Below are 21,616 nucleotides of genomic sequence, written 5' to 3' on the forward strand. Positions count from 1 at the left end.
TCTGAAACTCCCCACTGTGACAATGGCCTCCTTACCCTCACAAATTTACTTATTTAAATATAAACCACAACAAAATCACTCTTTGGCAAAAATCTTTAGGTGCAGCAAAATATACAAGGGCATTATTTAAAGAGAAGGTATTCGTGTATTGTGTTGCTGGTATCACATTTGTCTGCTGCATCTTTTTTTAATGCACTTTGGATATTACAGCCCAATATTTTCAGCTTCAATATTTTCATGCTGATATAAAAGTTCATATTTGCATTATCCTACTATTACTAATCTCCTATATATAATATAAAACTCCTCTTCTGATCGTTCAGATACACTTTTGAAATCCAAGCATACTATGTTTCTATAGATAACCCACTTCAAGAAACACATATTTTACACATACATGTAAAATACAAGGATTAGTAATGAATGCCTTGATGTTTTGATGAAGCTCATTATGGCTTTCAGAAATTGCATCATGCCAGTTTTATAGAAGGATCAAAATATAGCCTTTTTCCAAATATATATAATATATATACACAAGCATTTACATATGCCCTCATTTCTAGTTTCCCATATCAACAATTTACATACAGCGATTTACATAAGCACTCATTTCTGGTTTTTCCATATCAACAATTTTTCCTAAGTATGTCTCCAATTTATTAGTTGTATACTTCCTAGGAGAATGAAGGTATGTTAAACCACAGCAAACCTGGCCTAATCTTAAGTACACGTTCTCTGTATGAACTCTGAACCCTTTAAAATCCTTGCAGCAAATAAATTCTGGAAAACAGAGTAAGCCAAATTCACGACTTCTCTACCTCCAGCAAAAGTGATGTTTTATCAGCTGAAATGTACTGTAGGGGTTATGATTTTAATTGCTTCCCTCTTCTGAAAACAACTTCACTATCTCATCTAATCTTTGGGCAGGTGGTGCAGAATACAACAGCTGGTCAACAATACAGTAAGATCACAAGCAACCAAAGACAACCATAAGCATGTCACAGGAAACACAGGTTTAAAGTTTTTCTCTTTTTTAAAATTGATTTTGCGTGGGTCAGGTTTTTTGTATGTTTATTTAAGAGGCAGTTCATGTTGAACCAGTTACTACATACTGCTGAATAAGCATAATTCTGAGACCCACAGTAAAGAAGTTAAATTTATTCACTTACAGCTCATCTGAGACCTACAAAAAGCTAAACAAGCCAGGAAAATGGCTGTTAAAGGCTACACATTATGTAATAATTAAGAAATATTTGCAGACTTTATACACAACAGCTAATTTTTATTACTGCTTACTGGATCTCTGTGTGGAATGATTCCTGCTTCCAGGTACAGAGATAATAAACCTATCTACCTAAATTTCACTTATTAAAGGTTTTGCCTGGTGATAAAAGATCCTTCCTATCCTAATTTACAAAGGAAACAGAAAGTAAGCTTGGATAAATATTTAATACGCTATGGCACATAGGTAAAAGGACCCCTTCCTCTTCTGCTTAAACTTGTGAAGTCTCAGGCTAGATGTGGTCTGAAAGCCCCTCACCTATGCATGAATGTGACTGACTACTGTAGAAATCACAGCAGTATTCATCACTGACCTAATGCACCTTCACTGCCTTTTCCCCAATTCAACTCAATGAAGTTTCCTCCTTGACAAAGTCATTGAATGTATTTTACCAAACAGGGAAACTAAAACAAGTGTTTCTTGGACTCCATCTGGAATGAGATGCTATAGGTGTTAAGAAGAGCACAGAACAAAAATGTGGTAAACCAAGAGAATCTATGACAACACTGGCCTTTGAGAATGCTAAACTTCTATAAGTAAAACCTCAGACAGGAATCAGCTTTTCAAACAAAGGCAACTATTTTTTCTTTTTCTTTTTTTTTTGAATTTTACCAAATAGATAGTAGAACAGATACCTAGATGTCTTTTTGTCACAGACAAGTTAACATTTGAGCCCTTTGGAGAGAAACAGAACTTCCCCAACATCACACAACATACAGGGACATGACCTAAGTACTAAAATAAAAAAAAAAATCCTATAGCATGACTTCCCATGATGGAAGTCCTGGATGTGCCTAAATTTGGAGATATTGAATTATTTGTGAGGAAGATGGAAAAAAGAATGAGACGTAGAAAAAAAGGAGAGCACAATACTGGCAATGGAAGAATCATAGAATCAGGGTACTAAGGCTGAAATTAAAGCAAAGAAGCAGGTAAGAACATTCGAATGCTGCAAGAAGAGAGAAGGAGACATCTTTAGGCAAGAAGAGAGGGTCCTCACAAGATCCTGGGTACATATTCTGCCATACTGAGTGATACACACGTCTTCCAGGACAAGGGTTTGCTTTCCCACCCTGCAATCTGTCCATAGGGAGACTTGTGGTGTAACAAACAGTGTTTTATGTTGGAAACAATTTATTTTAGTCTGGATCAGTGGAGCAAGCTTTCAAATGCCATCAGCAGCAAACTCAAATTCTCACTGTTTCTGCCTCTTTTCCCCAGGAACCATGCCACACATGACTGGCTTTGTTGGCAGCTGCTCCTTCTACCCTCTCCAGCTCAGCCTCAGAATAACACAGCTACTGTCCCATCTCCATCACTGCTGGCAGCATACTCAGCAATGTTTTATTAAATGAAAATATAAACTGAGTACAGTAAGGCTACTTTGCTTAATGTTTTTCTGATTAGCAAGTGATACTATTGATTACAGGAATCTGTTTAACAATGACAACTGCATTCTGTCTGATTAGCCATGGTGTTGTGATCTGCACAGCCAGATACATCAACATTATCTACAGAAGGTAACACATTCCTTTAAGTCAGAATGGTTATGGTACCTGGGTTCATCTTCATGTGTGCAGGATGCTTGTAAAAAGAAAACATCAGTGATAGCTCTGTGAGCAAAATAAAAATTACTGACCCCTTCTTAAATTTACATAGTGGCCAAATACATAACATCCTAAAGCAAAAGAAAAAGTTATAAATTACATTTTAATGGAATATGTTTTGTAGTCAGCAACACTCATAAGTTCTAACTTTATAATGATTTGTAGTGTTTATCATTTTTGAACATAGGCATAAATCAGCTGAGAGGTAGATTACTTGTGTTGAAAAAAAAGGCCAGTAACTGAAACATATGCAAAATTTTCTTCTGATTGCACTAGACTACTTCAAACAATTGCTACAGGGATGCAAAAATATAAGTGTAACAAGTAACTTTCCTCTTTTTCAAATTAATGTTGGATGAATTTCTGACTTCTATCTCTTGGGCACTGGTGCCTTTTTGCTCTGTATACCTACAGAGATGAGTACCACTGAGAAGAGAGGAACTGGTAAAAGTGTTAAAAAAGCAAAAGCAGAGGATACAGCAACAAATAGCTACAAAGATCATTAGGTAACACAATGAATTCCACATGGGAACTCAGTACTTCCAAATCACAAAAAAAAAAAAAAAAAGAAAAAAAAAGAAAAAAAAGAAAAGAGAGATTATTCAATTATGGATAAGCATGCCCTAAAACAGGATCCAATACATGAATGCCAAAGCGCCTGGTGGAAAAAAACCAACTGGGTGTATAGAACAAGCCATCTACACTCATTAAAATTTAAAACAGCTAATCATATAAAAGAACACTAAGATTTGAGTTGATTGTTGTTAACATATCACTTAGTCTCCTATGTGTCAGTCTGGAATAATGATGTGTTAGATACATGGTTAGAAAATTCAACCATGAAAAAGGTGTTTGAATTCTGCTATTTGAATTCACTCCAAGCTTCTAGATATTTCAAGCACAGAATTTACTACTATGACAATCGTGGCTCCTGACAGAGAATGACATTAAGAGAAGGTATTCAGGATCTTCAACAAAGCCATCACAGTCCTCTACACACAAGTGTCTCCCTTAAATATGTCCAAGCTAGGTACTAAATAGTCACTTTTGAGACATGTAGATGGGATAGTCAGAAACACAGTTATCTCCTCTCTGCTGCTAGACTTTTCTAGTTGTGCAGCAGTAACTCTTCTACAGAAAAGAATTATAGTAATAACCAAACCTTTTCTAAAATATCAAATATACTATTTTCTTTTACTAATATTTTTCAGCACAGCTTTTTCTTGACAAGCTGAAGCAGATAGGTCTTCTCTTACAATTGCTTTGTAGATTTTTCTTAAAAACAGACAACACAGAAAAACCCCTCAGTTTTTAAACTAATTGCTCAGAGATGAAAAACTGTAAAATTAGAATCACATTTCTCTAACTACTATGTGTCCTTTATTTCACCAGTTTCATCAATTGCAACTACTGAGTCATAGAGGTATTTATTTAATCCCAAACCATTTTTTGAAAGGACTGATATTCATTGAGCTATCATAATGCAAGAGGAGAGAGATTTGGTTTTGAAGACAGAAGAATAAATCTGCTGATGGGAAGTCAATGGTCTGTGCCTATTTTGCATGTGTGGTTGATACCCTCTCAAAAGGAGCAGGAAACACTGTCTTGGTTAGAATTGAGGTGACCAGTCTAACAGGATGCACGGATGTGCAGAAGAGCAGAGTCTGCCAGGTCTCCATATGCTGCACACAAGAACGTTTGGGGCTAGGCAGCCTTTGCCTGGCCTGCCATGGGATGTGCTTTCCTCTTTGCAAGGCTAGAACATGCCAAAGGAAAATAGGAGAGGCTCTTCTCTCTAAACTTGCTTAGTACATATCTCTAAATGACAAAATCAACCTCTTCAACAGTCTACCAATTTATCCTGCGGGCATAAAGCCAAAATTATTTTGTCAATGTAACTAATTGCATAGAAAACATTTTGAGAGTATTCTGAGAATGCAAAGTTATAAAACAGTGATAAAAATTAGTGACTGCAATTTTAAAATTGATATAGTATTTATTTATTCTATTTATGTGACTACTTAAATATGTTTATTTTGAAACCCAATAGATATCTATACAGAGAAAAAAAACCCCAACAATCATGCTCATTAATTACAGTGGTGGTGCCAGGTGGGTGCTACAGTAATTCCATTTGCTACCCATTTAGGAAAGCTAGATTTTAGTGAACTGGACCACACCAAGGTCAGGACTGGTAGCAGTGCACAGATAATACAGAAGCTACTAAACACACGAAAGGAATTACAGCAGATCACACATCAAAAAATTTGGCGTTTGCTTCCTTTCTTAGTCCTGTGGGCAAAAAATGCTCTAAATATCCTGTGAGGTGACCAGACATATAAAAGTAGTCCCTTGCTACAAGGGCTGCAGTACAGTAATTGCCTGCAAAGAAGCTGAAGTACTTCTGCAGTGCACTTCTCTTCTAGAGGTGTCTCTGGAACACAGTATCAATCAACCTATGGCCACAAAGTACAGATTAGTAAACTATGAAGTAATTTTGGTCTCTCTCAAAAAAAGTGTAAGATGAAACAAAGCTGAAGTTTGCAGCTGTGCATTTAGATGTCATCTGTTTAATTACTTCTATAATTTTATTGTTTAAATTCCTCAGCAAAAATAACAGCATGAGCAAGTCTGAACTTTTAAAAATCACTTTTTCATTTTTATACTGTTTAATGTTTAGACAGTTTGAGGAATCTCTTTATACTTTTGAAACGTTCACCCAAATTCAGGAAGCACTGTATAAATATACACTTGACAGACTGTATAAATGATAAGTATGCACAATTCCAATGGAAGGTCTGTATGATATTTTTGGATGCCAAATGTTCCTTGAAAAAAACAAGTGGAATATAGTTTCTCTAAATAGTGGAAGTTTGAAGAGGGGACTAGTAAAAAAGGCAAAATACAATATAACCCAAAGACTTTTATGCTTTAGTTTTGTGGTAGAAATAATTTTATCTCAGAACTTAATGCTGCCTGGCAGTCAAAGGACCTTTAATTTCAGATTTTTAAATATTTTGTGTGTACTTGCTTAACCATATGACTAAGATAAATAATCTTGTGATTTCCCCATTGTTTTCAGCTTGAATTTCACTTTGGCTTAATTGATGAATCTAGCTAAGTGGTACAATATCTCAGTTTTTTCAGATGTTCTATAAATTCACCTACAAGAAATTTCACTGAACACAGCCTTCATATTTGATGTGTGGAATTTCTCTAAATAGTGCAATACAACCTGGTATAAGAAACAGGCTGGCAGGCAAACTCTCCTCAGTGTGTTTCATAAGCTGATATGGGACAGGATTCCTTTTTGCTGCTGTGTCAGTATATCAAAATCATACCTGGATATCAATCAAAGTGTATTTGAAGCAGAAAAGAACATTACAAACAAATAAATACCAGCTTTTCCTTACATCAAACAATGTGTATTAATGCATACTTTCAGCATGCCTATTGCAATTAGTAATGCTTATAGCATGGTCAATACAAGAAACTACTCTAAAACATGAATATTTAACTTTCTAAGTCAATTCACATTTATCTTTGGCACTGATTACATTAGTTTCTCAAGATGCCACTTGTATTTTCTTCTTCTTCTTCTAGAATCATCATATTCATAATGGCAAGCTGGAACTATTTCTGAAATACTGTATATGATATTGTAAAATATGTCAATAACACAGTATTAAAAATACCCTTCCTTTAATTCTTCTTCCTTAAGTCCTGGCACTACTTTGTCTATTTCAATACCCCTTGAAAACTCTCCTGATATAAAACCTCAGTCTACAGTAATTATGAAATATCTTACCTGTCATGTTAAAGCCAGTATATTTGCTTTCTTAAAACCCCATTAGACTATTGTTAACTGACTACTGGCACCTCTTAAGTCAGTATGAATCTATGCCTAACAAAATTTATTGAAGGGGAGTTTTACTTTTAAATATGTATTTGAAGGAGGGCAAAGAGAGAAACAAAAAAGATACAAATCTACTCAAAATATCCCTGTGTACTCACAATATTGACCATGAAGACTACAGATTCCAGTGTCAGTTAGTTCAGTGACTCCATGATGCAGCCCAAATATTTAAATAGTGGTGATTATAAAGAAAACTTAAGAGCTTTATTTTTCTGCCTGGAGCTAAAATATTTAGGACACTGCACAGATACAAACACACAAACAAATACACTGCCCATCTGGAAAAGAGCGAATTTCATCACCTGTAGTTTGAGTCCAGTTTAGTAAATATAATTGGATACACTCTTATGAGCTGCAGTGTGTGAAAAATACAATATGTAGATTAAAAAAAATATTTTTAGAAAACAACTTCAATAACATTTGCAGTTACATAATATATCAGGCATTTTTTTTTTACTATGCCAAAAACATGGAAAAATCAACCAATGAAGCTGTCTGAATACAGTGGGTTAAAAAAGATATGCCAGAGAATTGCATTCTTCTGTATTTTTCTTGAATACATATATGCATATATTTATACACTTCCAACCTTAAAAAGTTTAGAATTTGCTTTACAATTGGATTTGCTCATCTACAAGTTTCTTCCTGTTTCTTGAAAAACTGTCACATACAATGATTAAATAATACTATTCAATAGTTAAATAATTTTGGATATTAGAAAGAGTTCAAACCTCTTCTGCTCCTATCCTGCAAGTACAGAGCATATCTATTTGTAGATACTCCTATGTCCTATTTGTACCACCTCCACAGCCATTTATTTTTTAGTGCTCAAGAACACACAATACTAGCCAGAAAACTGGAGTAGCTGTGATTTATGCCAACCATTTACAGTGAAACAGAGATGCCTGATACTATCTCTGTATTTTATTACTCTCAACATGCACTTGTGTTAGCCATTAACATACCAGTGCTGGCCATTGCCTTCTCACATGAAAAACCAAAACCCTAGCAACAAAAATATCAGTGGGCATGAAAAATGTTTTGAGAGGCTGAAGAATGGTGCATTTATCTTTGTGTCCAACAACTAATAAAGCCCATAAGATTACAAACCAACCCTTAAAAAGACGTGATGGAATTTTTTGTTCTTAAGCAAAAAAAAAAAAAAAAAAGGATAGCTTCTGAAATGCAACACAAACCCACTGTATATGGATTTTTAATTTCTTTTTTCTTCTTTTTTCTTTATTGCAGCATAGTAAGGTTTAATAGCACAGTAAGACCTTAAACATAACAAACATTAAGCAGGACTTTTGACCATACTTAAGGTGAGTTGAGCTAAGTGAAACTTAGCTAACTTTTCACTTGAGCTAAGTGAAACTATGTTGGAAAAGTCAGTTAAGAGCTAGGAACCATACTCACTTAAACAGTAAAATTTGAGTTGCTCAGGATAACAGTAACATTGATTTAATTTTGCCATGGAAGCTTGGAAGAGTATCCCATAGAGAAATATGCTAAAATAACATGTTACTATTCTGTATATTTCTGATAATCCTTTTTGCTAAATAATTGAAAACCAAAGTTGAAATACTTACAAGCATTAAATGAAAGACACTGGCAAACAATTTTGCAAAAGAAAGAAATCTTCTATCCAAACTGCAGTTTAAGAACTGTGGTATGAATTTGTCATAGATAAAACCCTGTGAGGGACATCAGAGAACCCACAAGTATTTATGGAATGAACCGCAATCTGTATACAGAAGTTAACAAATGCTTCATTACAAACGGGCTACGCTTTTCTCAGTAACAGAAGCACACAACTTGCGTTATAGTTACCTCGAGATCCTGCTAGAATTAAAAATGCTACAAAGAAAAGAAATTTGCTTTAGGTGCTATTGGAAAATACTTTTCAATGAAAAAGCATTTGTTGAAACCAGAGCTGATGGAAATTATATTTATTCACAGTTAAGAAGAAAACTGTTTAGAATAAAGAGTTTTAAAAGCTCTCCTCAGCTCTTTTAGAATAAATTATTTACTGCAGCCAAGACTTTAGATGTTAATTTTCAGTATATAAGACAGAAAAGCAAGCTTGATATATGAATTCAATCCTATATTTTAACAATCAGTGAAGTAGAATCTGGGAAGAAATGGTAAGGAGTTTGTGTAAAGCAAAGGAACATTACTTCAGTAACTCATACAGAGGAACCACTCCAGCTCTTAAGGTGGCATTAATTTCTAAGAGCCAGCTAATTATTTTCTCCCATGTTAACAGAAACCCAAACACCTCCCCTCATTCCCCCCTGCATTTTACAATAACAGGCACAATATAAAGCTACTTATTCAGGAAAAAGAAAGATTAAAGGGATGTAACTTGAAGAAATGTAAAACCTTCAATAACATTGCTTTATAACATAAAACATGAAATACAAAACACTACTCATATAAAAAATAACTTCATCTTTTGGATTACCTTTTATTTCCCAGTTTTATCTGAAAATTTTTTCATTGTATTCAGGTTGCTGAGTACATAAACTATGAAAGGTATTCTGGAATTTCTAAGGGGTATTTAATGTGTTTTTCCTTTGTCCCTGTGCCCTTTTTTGTTTACCTTTTTAAACTGTTACAGTCTATTTAATAATGTTAATGCTGAATCTGAGAACTATTTAAAATTTCTTAGTACACTGCATCAAATTCTGAGCTGTTTCAAAAGGCCAGATCACGATGGCAGATGAAGCTGAACCATGCCCAAGCTGATAACACACACCTTTTTACCAGGGCTAATCCTTTTGTGCCTACACAATAAATAGGCTCTGGATAATAACCTTACTGAAAACAATTGCCTGATGGCCCCACCATTTTTTTATTTCTTTCAGGTCTCTCACCCTGTTCCTTACACACAAGTATAAACAGCAACACCATGAAGAAGTAGATCTTAAAATTTTGAGTTCAAATTTGGATTTACAATGTAAATGGGCACAAAACTCATGGCCCAACAACCATGGATAAAGTAATGTTAAAAAATTGACATGACATTCATCCCATTCTGGCAGCCCCAAGGAAGCCCAGGGCCACAATTTACTCCTTTAGTCCCTTCACTGGGCATGGACGGTCTGCACATGCTTCGATGGGAGGGTGAGAGACCTCTCTACTCAAAGAACTCAGCAAATATCTGACACGTTTTCTCTCCCCTGTGGTAAAACAAGAATTGCTTTAGGGAGGAATTAACAGTTTGGAAAATATTTTCAAATGGGAGAAAGCGGCATTATTATAGTTAAGGGAAGCAGTTACAGACTTTATCTCAATGAAGGAGGTAGTTTTCAGTGCTGGTTAAAGAGAAAGAGATATGAGATTTCTGAGGGGTTCAGTCAAAATGTACAAACATAGAGGGGAAAAAAAAAGGAAAAGAAATTATGCTTCCTAGGGAGAAGATGAGAATAACTGCAATAACCTTAGGTCTCAAGAAAAAAACACCCATATGCATAACAAGTATTTAGAATCTTAGGACTAAGAAATATCAAGGCTAGAAGTTAGGAAATGGAGCATTCGCATATCTAGAATAAAAGAAAAAGTTTAAAAGGATTAGAACTAACCAAAAAAGTTGTTTGATTTTATTTTGAATGGCTTCATCACAGCAGAACAGCTTTTTTTGGGAGAAAAAAGGAAACGGAAAAAAACCCATGTTAAACAGCATCTCAAACCAGCACAAATGAAAGATCCTAATCTCTCCTCTACTCAGTCACCCTAAACATATTACAGATTTCAAAACTGAGGTTGTATGAATTTCACATGGCAAGCTTTGCATATGCCCCACAGAAAATACTAATTAGTGTTAAAGCATTACTTGAGACAGCAAGAAGTATCAGAAGACCAAGGAACCTCTGAGTCCAGCCTGCTGTGTTCAACTTAACCTTGACTTTGCAGAAGATAGAGTAGTTAAGATCACACACAGCTGAGAAGTCTTTTTATAGAACAAAGTACAGTACATGAGCAAAGCAGAGACAGCAATGCCCTTGTGAAGTTTTACTTTAAAACTGCTATTTACTTCTGACCTTAAGCTGTTTAATGATGGCATCATATTAAATGAAAGAAATGGAGTACATGCTACAGAAAATCATATAAAGTATGTAGACTTTATGGACTCCATTTTGAAGAGATGCATCCTTGATGCCTGGCTCTTAAGTTCACAACTAAACTGTCCGACCTGAGAAATTCCTGAACAATCCAGTTTAAAGGGAGCCTGGAAACCCATTCCCAATTTAGTTCTAAATCACACAGGATGCAGTTAGTTACAAGAACCCAGTTATGCAAACACCTCATCCAAGCCAGAAGCAGAAGGGAAGAGCTTTGCAGATAAAATATATATTAAGTCCTCAAAACAAAGCTGGAAGTAACAATAAATCATTGAGGAACATCACTCTTTTTTATATTAAAACATTTTAATATATGCACTGTTTAAGAATTACTAGACTTCAAAAATGTCTTTATCAATTCTATGTGTTTCAACTTTGATCTGTTTAAATTAATTGGTTATTCCTTTGAATTCATTCTTTAATGATACGTACTTGTTTTTCTTTTCCCTCTAACCTATTTAATAAGGTTTCCAAAAATCCAGTCCTGATTAACAACAAATGGATGCTTAAATGACATAATGCCACTGCTCTTTGACAGGAATGTTTCCATGAAGTAAATTTCAATTTCCTTTCTCTGAGGAACTGCACAAAGAAATTAAAACTTATTGTATGAATCAAGTTCTGTGCTACTAAATGAAAGAAAAAATATAAAGTATGTATGTGTATGGAGAACACAGTGAATAAATTTATCAGTTAAAGAGAAAAGTAAAGTTGTAAAAATTATTTTCTTATGAAAATATTACATTATAAGGAAATGTATTTCAAATCTATGTATTTAGGAAAATCAGTTATGTTGAAGATTCCTGTAGAACTCACAAGGAAATTTCAAGTAAAAACAAGTTTCAAGGTTAAAGCTGAACATTTTAAATGCCAAATTCCAAATATAAATTTAGCTTTGAATAGCTTTTGGTATTAGATAATTAGCAAGCCACATTTCTGAAACTAAATGGGCAGTTCCAGCTGTTACTTTACAATTAGTTTCCACTGAGAGTTTTAAATTAATAACTGCTGCAAGAGCCTTAAACATGCCAATGCTAATTAGGAGTGGTGTTTGCATGTAATGCTATCCATATATATGAGTATCTTGCTGGGCAAAAGGTCTAAGCAGATTTTTTTTTGCCTCTCCGTTAAACACAGAAGAAGAGAAAAATGTAAAGCAGGAAAAGACGTTACTTCCAAGTCCTACTCCAGAGAGTAGTATAGAATTCTTACAGAAGATAATTTTCCTAAGTCTTTATAAAACTTTATGCTAAAAAACATGTGATCAAGTACCATAGCAAAGAAAAATATTCAGAAATTACAATTACTATAAAAATTTTGATTTACACCCCAATTCAACAACTATTAATTCTTAAGATTATTAAATGTAAAAAGAAACAAGATTGTATATTCAAATTATATGAAGAGAGAATCCTGTTATAAAAATCTTCAGAAATAAAACCATCCTCGTTTGAAATCTGAAAAAAATTAGCAAATAAATTATGCAAGTGATTTCAAAATCTTTGCTGCTACAATTTTTTTTCCTTAACACAGATAGATGAGAACTTAAAAGGATGCTAACACAATCCCATTTCACAACTGATACGGAATAAAATACATACTGATTAAAACACTAATAATTTCTTCTCTCAAATGTTTTTTCCCATATAACATCACCCTACAGTTGTAATAATTTTGAAATTTTACCATATACTAAAGCTGATATTTTTCCTAATTCCTTGTGGTACATACAGACAATTTAATAAGCAGCTCACATTTCCCTCAAAAACTGTGTGCATACATTTTTTTTCACTGATTATCTCTGTTGCCTTTATTCAGAGAAGAAGAAACCCTGGTCAGCATTAGCTAACTCCTTGTTTGCCTAGCAGATACATCTCACAGATGTACTGAAAACAAAAATAGGTAAAATAGAAAATAAGTCTTAATAGAACCTTTGTAAAATAATCAACTCTTAAAAGGAAGAGTTATTTCCTCAATAAAAGGAAATATGCATGTTAGGTCCATAATCTGGGAAACATTTAGCTATCTTAATGCTAACTTCTATGCAAAAACCAAACAGTTTTTAAACTGTTGTTTGGTTTGAAAAGGAAGATATCAAAAAGTAACCTTTTTACGCATAATAAAGTTATAGAAAATCCAGGCTTTTTGAACAATAATTTCAAGGTATAGTTTTTCAAATATAAACATGTCAAAATATTTTTGAAGAGAAGATGCTTACAGATGTGGGTGCTGTTGAAAAGTTTTGAAAAGCATTTGATTTTCCAAACCACATTTGAAAGAAAAAACAGATTTCCACACAGACTGCTGGCTATGCATGTGCTTCTTTCAGAAATTCCTTGAATCATTTTTTTCCTTCCTTTCACTCCAGCACTATCAGTACAGACAATAAAAAATATTTATTACTCCTTATTTCCCTGATGGATTTTTGTAAACCAATAATGGGCATTACATGATTATTACAAGGATGTTCTAGATTGAGTTCTTTGAAATAGAGAAAAATAGCAGCTATTCTATAAGGAAAATATCTTTGTTTTGCTATTTGCAAATGTTTGAGAGTTAAGGAGTGAAAAACAGTAAACTACAAAAATGAAAACATTATAATAAGAAAAGGCTTGCATTAATAAAAAATTAAATGAAAAAATAATAAAATCTACAGCTACCTTTTTATAAGTAAATTCTTTACATGTACTGTTTTTGTGGGGAGAGGCATGTCTAAAGAATTTCCATTTACATTCACAAATTGGAAACAGTCTAGGGACAGCTTTATCCTTTGATCTATGAAAGATCTACACATGAAAATGACCATGGAACACTCAGACCTGGACTATTAAGCTTTGATATATGACATGAATGAAATCCTTGGATCTCAAAAATGATGAATCCAGAGCGTGGACAACAATTAGGTTCTTTATTGGCCAAGCTGAGGAAAGCTTGGGATTCTGCTTACCTAAACTCCCAGAAGTTGATAGTTTGGCAGTATTATTCCTGACTTTTTAAGTAAGACCTTTACACAACAACTTTCAATCAGCCTCTAGTTGCTGAGCTCTTTGTCAGCAATTTCATTTCTGCACTACAATATTGTAACTCAACATTATTTTACTCTGTCTGTTCATGGATACTCTCTAAAACTCCATTAACTATTGTTCCATGACAGTTTGCTAAAACAACCCTGTTGGGGATGATCAGCAGTTACCTCTATAATCCATCAGAGCATTTGCACAGTATTTGGTGTAATGGGCCCCTTATCCCAAAACAGAAATAGACCTAAACATCATCTCAATTTCAGCTTCATATTTAAGCATATCCATGCATCTACCTCGCCTCATTTTTTCAGTCAGAGAACCAGAATTTCTGGGTTGTGTGAGGAAGTTTTCTCAACCATTTCCCTGTTGACAGTGCCTAGTTCTGCTGGTAGCTCAGTACAACTAGTGCTATTCACTGTTCATAGCCCCAACATACACACTTCTTAAAAATTCATCAGGAGTTAAAGCCCACAAAAATATAGTTCTGTCCTTCATTGCTTAGCAGAAACTTCATTTACTCTGACTGACTCCTTCACAGTTTCAATTAACTGCTCTTCCCTCCCTTTAGCCAGGCTAAGCAACTGCCTTACTTGCATTCTTATCCAAAACCCCTCCTTTATCTGCTCCCTGACTCCATCCCAAGGCCTTTTGATAATCTGATAATCTTCCAATCAACAGAACTGGCAGTTTCTTGATGGCAATGTACAGTTCTGGTAATATTTGTGGAACACAAATACAGCTGGAGCTGAAGTTTAAGAATCAGAGAATCATGAAAAACCATTACAACCAAAAAATAAACTCCTACAATTTAGCAGGGAAAAAAATCAAAAAAGACATTGTCTCTTACTGTCACCATAGAGAAATGTGTCACCCTACTGCTTTCAGGAGTCCTTAATTTGCTGCTATGGTGCATTATCTTTCTTTACTATATATTAATATCAAAACTAAAGTGGTCCATCTTCTACTGGAGAAAATACTCTAAGACTAATTTTATACAATATAGGAAAATTGAAGTTACAATGTCAATACATTTCTTTCCAACTTCCAATAATCACCTGAAACTATATTTGTGCCCAAATGATTGAGGGACATTGCTTTTCCAACATCCCCTTTTCTGTTGAGTTCTCTCTCCAAGTTAGCATGTAAGCTCTTTTTCCTAAGTCATACTAGATGGAGTCACTCCAGCCTACAGGCCAAAAGTGGTCTGGTTTATTTAGTATCACCTGCAGCCCTACCAGACTTACCTTCATGCACTGGTATTCTACTAATGGTATGTGAGCACAGTCAGCTTTTCATGTATAAATTTATGGGACAAATTCAAAAGATGTTTGGAAATGCTATTCAGCCTCTAGCCATGAAAATGTTTCTCAGCCTTTCCTAAAAGAACAATTTCTAAATGAGAAGCAAAAATTCTTCTTTCTCATGAAGCACTACAAAAGTGACACTAATTGCATGTGGTTGTAGTTCAGGCCTAAACAGAAGACTGTTTAAAGCAAAGTGACACCACAAATTAAGTTTGTATCCCCACTCCAGAAACACTGTAAAGACAGTGGTTGAGACAACAATTTATTTTCTTTTATTCTATTAAAAGCAGCAGCATCAAATTAGAGAAGAGAGGTTGGAAAAAGACTGAAGACGACATGTTGGCATTATTAGAATACTGCAGATGCTAATTCTTCAGTAACCAACAGGCTTCTGTAATTTATTTTTTTAGAGTGCCTTACACTAGATATTGTACTACTTGTACCTCTGTTAATATTTGCTAAGAAATTTTTCACCAAGCACACGAACCACACAGTGTGTGGGTTTGCTCATCTTACCACTCAATTTTTAAGCATTCTGTATTAGCTCCAGGTTTTTTATCTAGTACCATGAGCATGTTAAAAAGGGTTAATACTTTGTAAGAAGAACTCTCATATTTAGACCCAACATCATGTGTTAATGATATCCCACTGGTTTTTTTTTTCCTTGTATACAGACTGTATGTCCTGCCCACAATACAGAACCCTTTGCCTAATTTTATTTTAAAAACCCTGGAAAATGTGAAACTTCACTTAGAACTCTAGCTGAACTTAACTTCACTTAGAACTCTAGCTGTCTAACAGCAGTGACTGTCATGTAAGATAATGAAGAGACATCTTGAACCACGCTTCTGTAAGTACACTTTGCTCTAGATGAAAGATTTTGTAATTAGAAAATGGATCTAGTTCAACCCCAAAAAGGAATCTTAATATTTTTAATTTAAAAAGTATTAATTTTTGTTCTTTGAAAATCTTGGAACTTGCTTAAACAGATTAGGATAGTCACCTTCTTCCCAAAATCAAAAGACCCCCCACTATAAACTTCAATATTGTCCTATAAAACACTGCCTAGTAACTTGATGCTCTGCTCTGATACATCTTAGAAACAGTAAAGCTAGTATAATTGGATGATTAAAGAAGGAAAGAGAAGAACAAATCATTTGATAGATGATGAGAAATTGGGGAGTGGTCATTGAAGCTGAGGAAATCACTTAAAATGTCAGAAAACTCAGAAAAAGACACAGGAAGCACAATGTTGGGAGACTGGTCACAAAATGCCAGTAGCAGTCAGATCAGAGATGTCTCTGGCCCAGTGCTTATTTCTACTTTACTCATTTGGTGACATGATTCCTAAAGGAGGACTGGACCATACTGTATCTGCATTAAAACAATGAAAACAAAATATACACTGCACAAATCTTGTCTGGAACATTTATGTATATAAAACCCACAGGACCATAATGCAAAATAATCCATCAGAACCTTTGAAAAGCACTGAATGTCAACATGTCAGGTAAAGCCACATAGGCAAACATAGAGACTCAAAAATCTAGCACAGCACAGCACAGTTAACTGCACAGCTTCAGTGATTTTAGATGTAAAGGAGTTGCTTATTCACTGGTTTGCAATGTGCAAACAAGGAACATCACACAGTTCCCCACAGTGACTGAAATGACCTTACAGAAGCTGATAATTGCAGATTCCACTTTATGACCAGGCATTTTTTGATGAAGTTTTTGTTGCTATGAGGGGAGTGGAATCTACATTTGGGTCTCTGACTCCTTAAAGCAGGTCTCAGATGGGAGTCTCCTCAGACAGAAAGAGTAGGAGCAGGAAGAGCCTGTACAAATGTCTGGAAGATCTCCCCCATCTATGAGCACATGGGAAGCTGGATCAGGCCCTGCCACCCAAAGCCACTGCTAATGCCAGGCTGCAAACTTTTCCCATGAAAGCTGCATAATACAAAAGATAAAATGCTTATTTAAAAACAAAAGGGGAAAAAAAAAGAAAAAGAAAGGATAAACTACTATAACCAAACATACAAGCAAACCCATTAATTTAAATGCTTCCACATGGAAATATGAAGAAAAATACTCTCTTACAACTTCTAAGTGATCAGAAGTGAAATTGGAGATATTTCATGGTCTCCTAAAAATCCTAGTCTTGACAAAAGTAAAACTTGCTGTCATTTTCTAGGCAGTAAATGTTTTACTGCTGGGAAAAGATTTTGATGTTTGTAATTTCTATTGAAGAGCACTATGAAGTAGTTAAAAATATTGCCACATCTGAAAAACAGACCAACGGGAAGTATAAGACACTTGTTCATCTGTATTTCTGTGACTTTTCTCACTTGGTATTATTTGCAACCTTACTTTCATGTCTGGCAACAGTGCCAACTCTACTAAGGATCATATATTACTTTTATCATGTTGATTACATATGTTCACCAGTTTTGCTGCCTATATATGATTACTGTGGTTTGCACATACTTAGTGACACAATCCAGAGCATGACATTTTCACAGAAAATGTGTTTACTGGGAAAGAGTTCCTTAGAAGTTTGCATTCCTTTAAGCTTTGATCTACATGACATCAAGAATCCTACAGTTTGAATATATGTTTACCATTTATATTATTAAGATCTATCTCCTTCTCACTATATGGCTACTGAACACTTTGGAAGTCACAAAAAATTTCCTTTTCTCTAAGGTGAACTTAGTAGTAGCTGAATAAAAGAAAGCCTCTTAAAATGTTCTCATCTGTGAGTTTAAACTTCATAGTGATTCGACATTTAAATTCTGTTATTCATCAGCACTTCACAGCAGAACTTGATTTGTCTAAATGGATTTGAAAGCCCACAAGTGAAGAAAATCAGAAAAACCTGGTTTTGAATATCAAAAGATTGTATGTGAAAAGTATTTTTACAGGCTGCACGTACCAGTTTTATTGATCAATTAACTTCTCCCAGAATGAATTTTACTGAGACCATATATGAAAAGCCAAACCCCTCCTCTGACACTTACTGATAAATGTCTTTTCTGAGCACAGCTCTACTAAGAGGGTTGTCAGCCTGAGGAGCCATAGAGACAGATCCAATCTTGAGAACCAAAGTGTCTTCTTTAATTGATGGATTAGCTGTAGTTAGGGAAAGAGAAAATATGTGTTTGATTAAAAGTCAAATGCACATAGCAGGAACAGTGGAAAACTATTTCTTTAAAAAATGTATGGAAGAATATTTGCTAAGGATTCAATTTTGCACAGGAGCAACATAAAATCAATAGCCCTGCTGTGATACATAAAGACAAAACTATTGTAATTTCATTTCCTCAGAGTTTTATCACACCACTGAGTCCTGGTCTGCAACTTATTCTCTCTGACACTTTTGGGGGGGGGTGGTATTTCATTTCAAAATGACTTCAGACATTTTATGACATATTCTTTGTGATCTGTTTGTTTCTCCAATAACTATTTGCTGAAATATCAGCATGTAAACCACTCTGAATTGTGCACCCTTTTTATTATGGGCCTATATCTTTAGATGTAAAACATTACAGGATACCACAGTATAACCATCCTGGTAGCATTTGGAATCGGCTGCAATGCACATGGAAAGTTCAAACACAAGGACTGAAACAAGAGAATCTGAAATCTGACACATATACATAGAACAAGATGTAATACTGGACAGTAAATTTCACATCAGTAACAAAATTAATCCAAGAAGAAAAAAAAATCTCTACTTTCCACTTATCTCCATAATTTTCAAATTTCAGCCACATGTAAAGTTTCTCAGTTTAAAAACAGTGGTCATACTAGACAAAAACCAAAGTTCTGCCGAGAAATAAAATAGCACCATATTTTTTGTAGAAAGCTAACTCTGTCAGCAGGCACAAACAAAGCACTTGGATAAGGCTGTGCTCAGAAGACTCCATATTAACTAGGAAACTCTTGAGCAGGTGTGAAGCAAGTTCAAAGAGTTCATTATCTGAAGGTTCACAGTTCACTGCAAAACCTGTGTGAGATGTAACAAGGATGGAACGACATCACACCTGCAAGAAGTTCTGCAAGACTCTCATATATGAGTTTTGAAAACAAAATTGCAGTAGAAGATAGTTTAAATATTTTACTGAAGTGTGAAGTGCTTGGTGTGGTAAGAACCAGCAAAATCTATAATCTTAAAAAAACAGTTTCTTCAGACCCAGTAATGTCTTGGTGAAAGAGACATCATGCTTTACAGCTAAACACATATAAAGACAAGTATATTTTCTGAACAGATCTAAGAAATCACAGAAATTCTATGTTATTTTCAAACTATTGAAGGGGATACCCCAGTAAATATGTGGCAAAGTGGGAACACAAGTTCTGATACACAAGTGTGTTAGCACACAAGCCATCTATTTAAAAGAACCTCATGTACTTACAAAATAAAGACAAATCCTTTAGTCCCCCCAAAGCAAAACAAAACTAATTACATATGGTTTGGCTGCTAGAAATAAGATACAAGAGTTAAGCTGATGAAAAACTCCATTTTTTGACTAAATCTGAACTCATATTTTCAAAAAGTAGTAGGGCACTGTACTAAGTACTAGAATACTGCCACTGTACACTTAGGTGTTGGGTATTTGCTTTCCAATACTCACATAAGAAAATAGAGTGATGGTATTAAATAAATATCTGATTATAACTGCAACTCAATTAGGTGGCAGATGCCTTATTCTTGGGAAATGATTCTTAAAATATATCTTAGGCTAAGAATTTTAATTTGTCTCTTACACTTAGCAAAGCAAAATAAGCACAAGGCTACCCATAACCGTCTCTGCTGTGTAAGTATTTTAGGAGATTTTTTCAAGGCTGGGCATGGACCTTTCGTGTACAGTTTACTGTAGGTCAATAAATAAGCCAATCTTAAATCAGAAAGAATCACAGACATTAATATTATCAGCTGGTTTCCAAGAGATCATATGAATTCATATCTCCACTCATTAACCACACTTTTCAAAATATGGGAGTAATGTAGTAAACAATCACAGTCATTGCAGATATCTAAAAATTTGAGGGGAAAAACATCTCTGCTACATTTTAAAAACATACTTACAATTTAAGTATATTTACAATATAATACTGTACATACATTACTCTATACTTACAATGTAAGTACAATCCAGGAAAATCTTACAGACTCAAGGGTGAAGATGCTGTTCACAATCTCATTTGGTTTTATTCACTCATTTCAGTCATCTTTTTGCTGAGCTAAATACATTATGCTCTTTTAATCCTTCCTTTTAAGCCTCCTTGTCTAGCACTTAACATTTTTGATACTTTTCAGCACCCTCTCTACTTTTATCATTACCCAGTTTTACAACAGAAAGCAAATTGGACATGATATTCCAGCATCTGCCATATGCAGAAGTACAGCTACCTCCCTTATTTCTTTTCCCTCAGTCCACTGTGACCCACAAGCTGCTTCAGCCACTGTTTCCCAGGATAGTCTCTCCAGCCCTGAAGACCCAGTCTGTGTAAACCTTCCCTGATTTATAACTTTAGCTTTAGAAGATTTACTGTACTTTCTACAAGCAGTATGCAAGCACAGTAACCCAGATGCTTGGCCTCAGGAAATGCTTTCCAACATTTGCTGATGATAGCGATAATGGTTTTATATTTACTTTCAGACTATTAAACACCAATTTCATTTATTATTCCCAATTGATGAGTTTTTGTGGGTTTTTTTTAGATTCCTGGTTAGCCATTTTAATTCATTTAACATTTCCACAGAGAGAGTATGGGGATGTATTTAAATTAAATACCATGAGACAAAATGTCAAACTCCCTAGAAATGTCTAAGCATATCAAATCTTTGCAAACATTTTATCAACTAAGAATTGAAACCACAATGAAGAATGGAAATCAGATGTTTTTTAACATCTAATTTCACATAAAACCATATTTATTTGTTTTATGTAAAAAAATATGTAAAAAATATGTAATTCTTTATTAACTGAATCATGTAATATTTTTTCCTTTATGTTCTCTGAGGGAGAACAATAAAACTACCTGTCTTAATTTTATTTGAACATTACACTTTTCATTTTACTAGATAAACCTTCAGCTGTCTAAAATCTGTTTTTCCAAGGTGTGTTAAAAATTAGCCTCAGAAGACCAAGATCTCTGAGCACAACTTACTCAGCCTGACTGATTTGAAACTTTAATAGTAAGTGAGGAGGATGTTACAGACCATATGTTATGACAGACTTCAAAGTAGAGAGTCATGCTCATGTGACAAGAATATATCACTTCTACAAATGCAGGACATACATTTCTTCAGTGTGCTGCCTTTTCTTTTTCACTATCAACAAATTCATCATGT

The 21,616-nt window shown here is 34.5% G+C and overlaps 1 protein-coding gene across 5 annotated transcripts in view; it reads right to left on the reverse strand.

Annotated features, from left to right (window-relative positions):
• Positions 1–21,616, reverse strand: part of VPS13B (vacuolar protein sorting 13 homolog B) — a 434,757-nt gene that overhangs the window by 156,658 nt on the left and 256,483 nt on the right. For all 5 annotated transcript variants that reach the window (XM_077187531.1, XM_077187521.1, XM_077187524.1 and 2 more), the window contains one exon: positions 18,276–18,387. In XM_077187531.1, the coding sequence (XP_077043646.1) occupies positions 18,276–18,387 (112 nt within the window). The remainder of the gene's footprint in view (positions 1–18,275; positions 18,388–21,616) is intronic.

The sequence above is a fragment of the Agelaius phoeniceus genome, chromosome 1 (assembly GCF_051311805.1).
Source record: "Agelaius phoeniceus isolate bAgePho1 chromosome 1, bAgePho1.hap1, whole genome shotgun sequence".
Lineage (NCBI taxonomy): Eukaryota > Metazoa > Chordata > Aves > Passeriformes > Icteridae > Agelaius > Agelaius phoeniceus.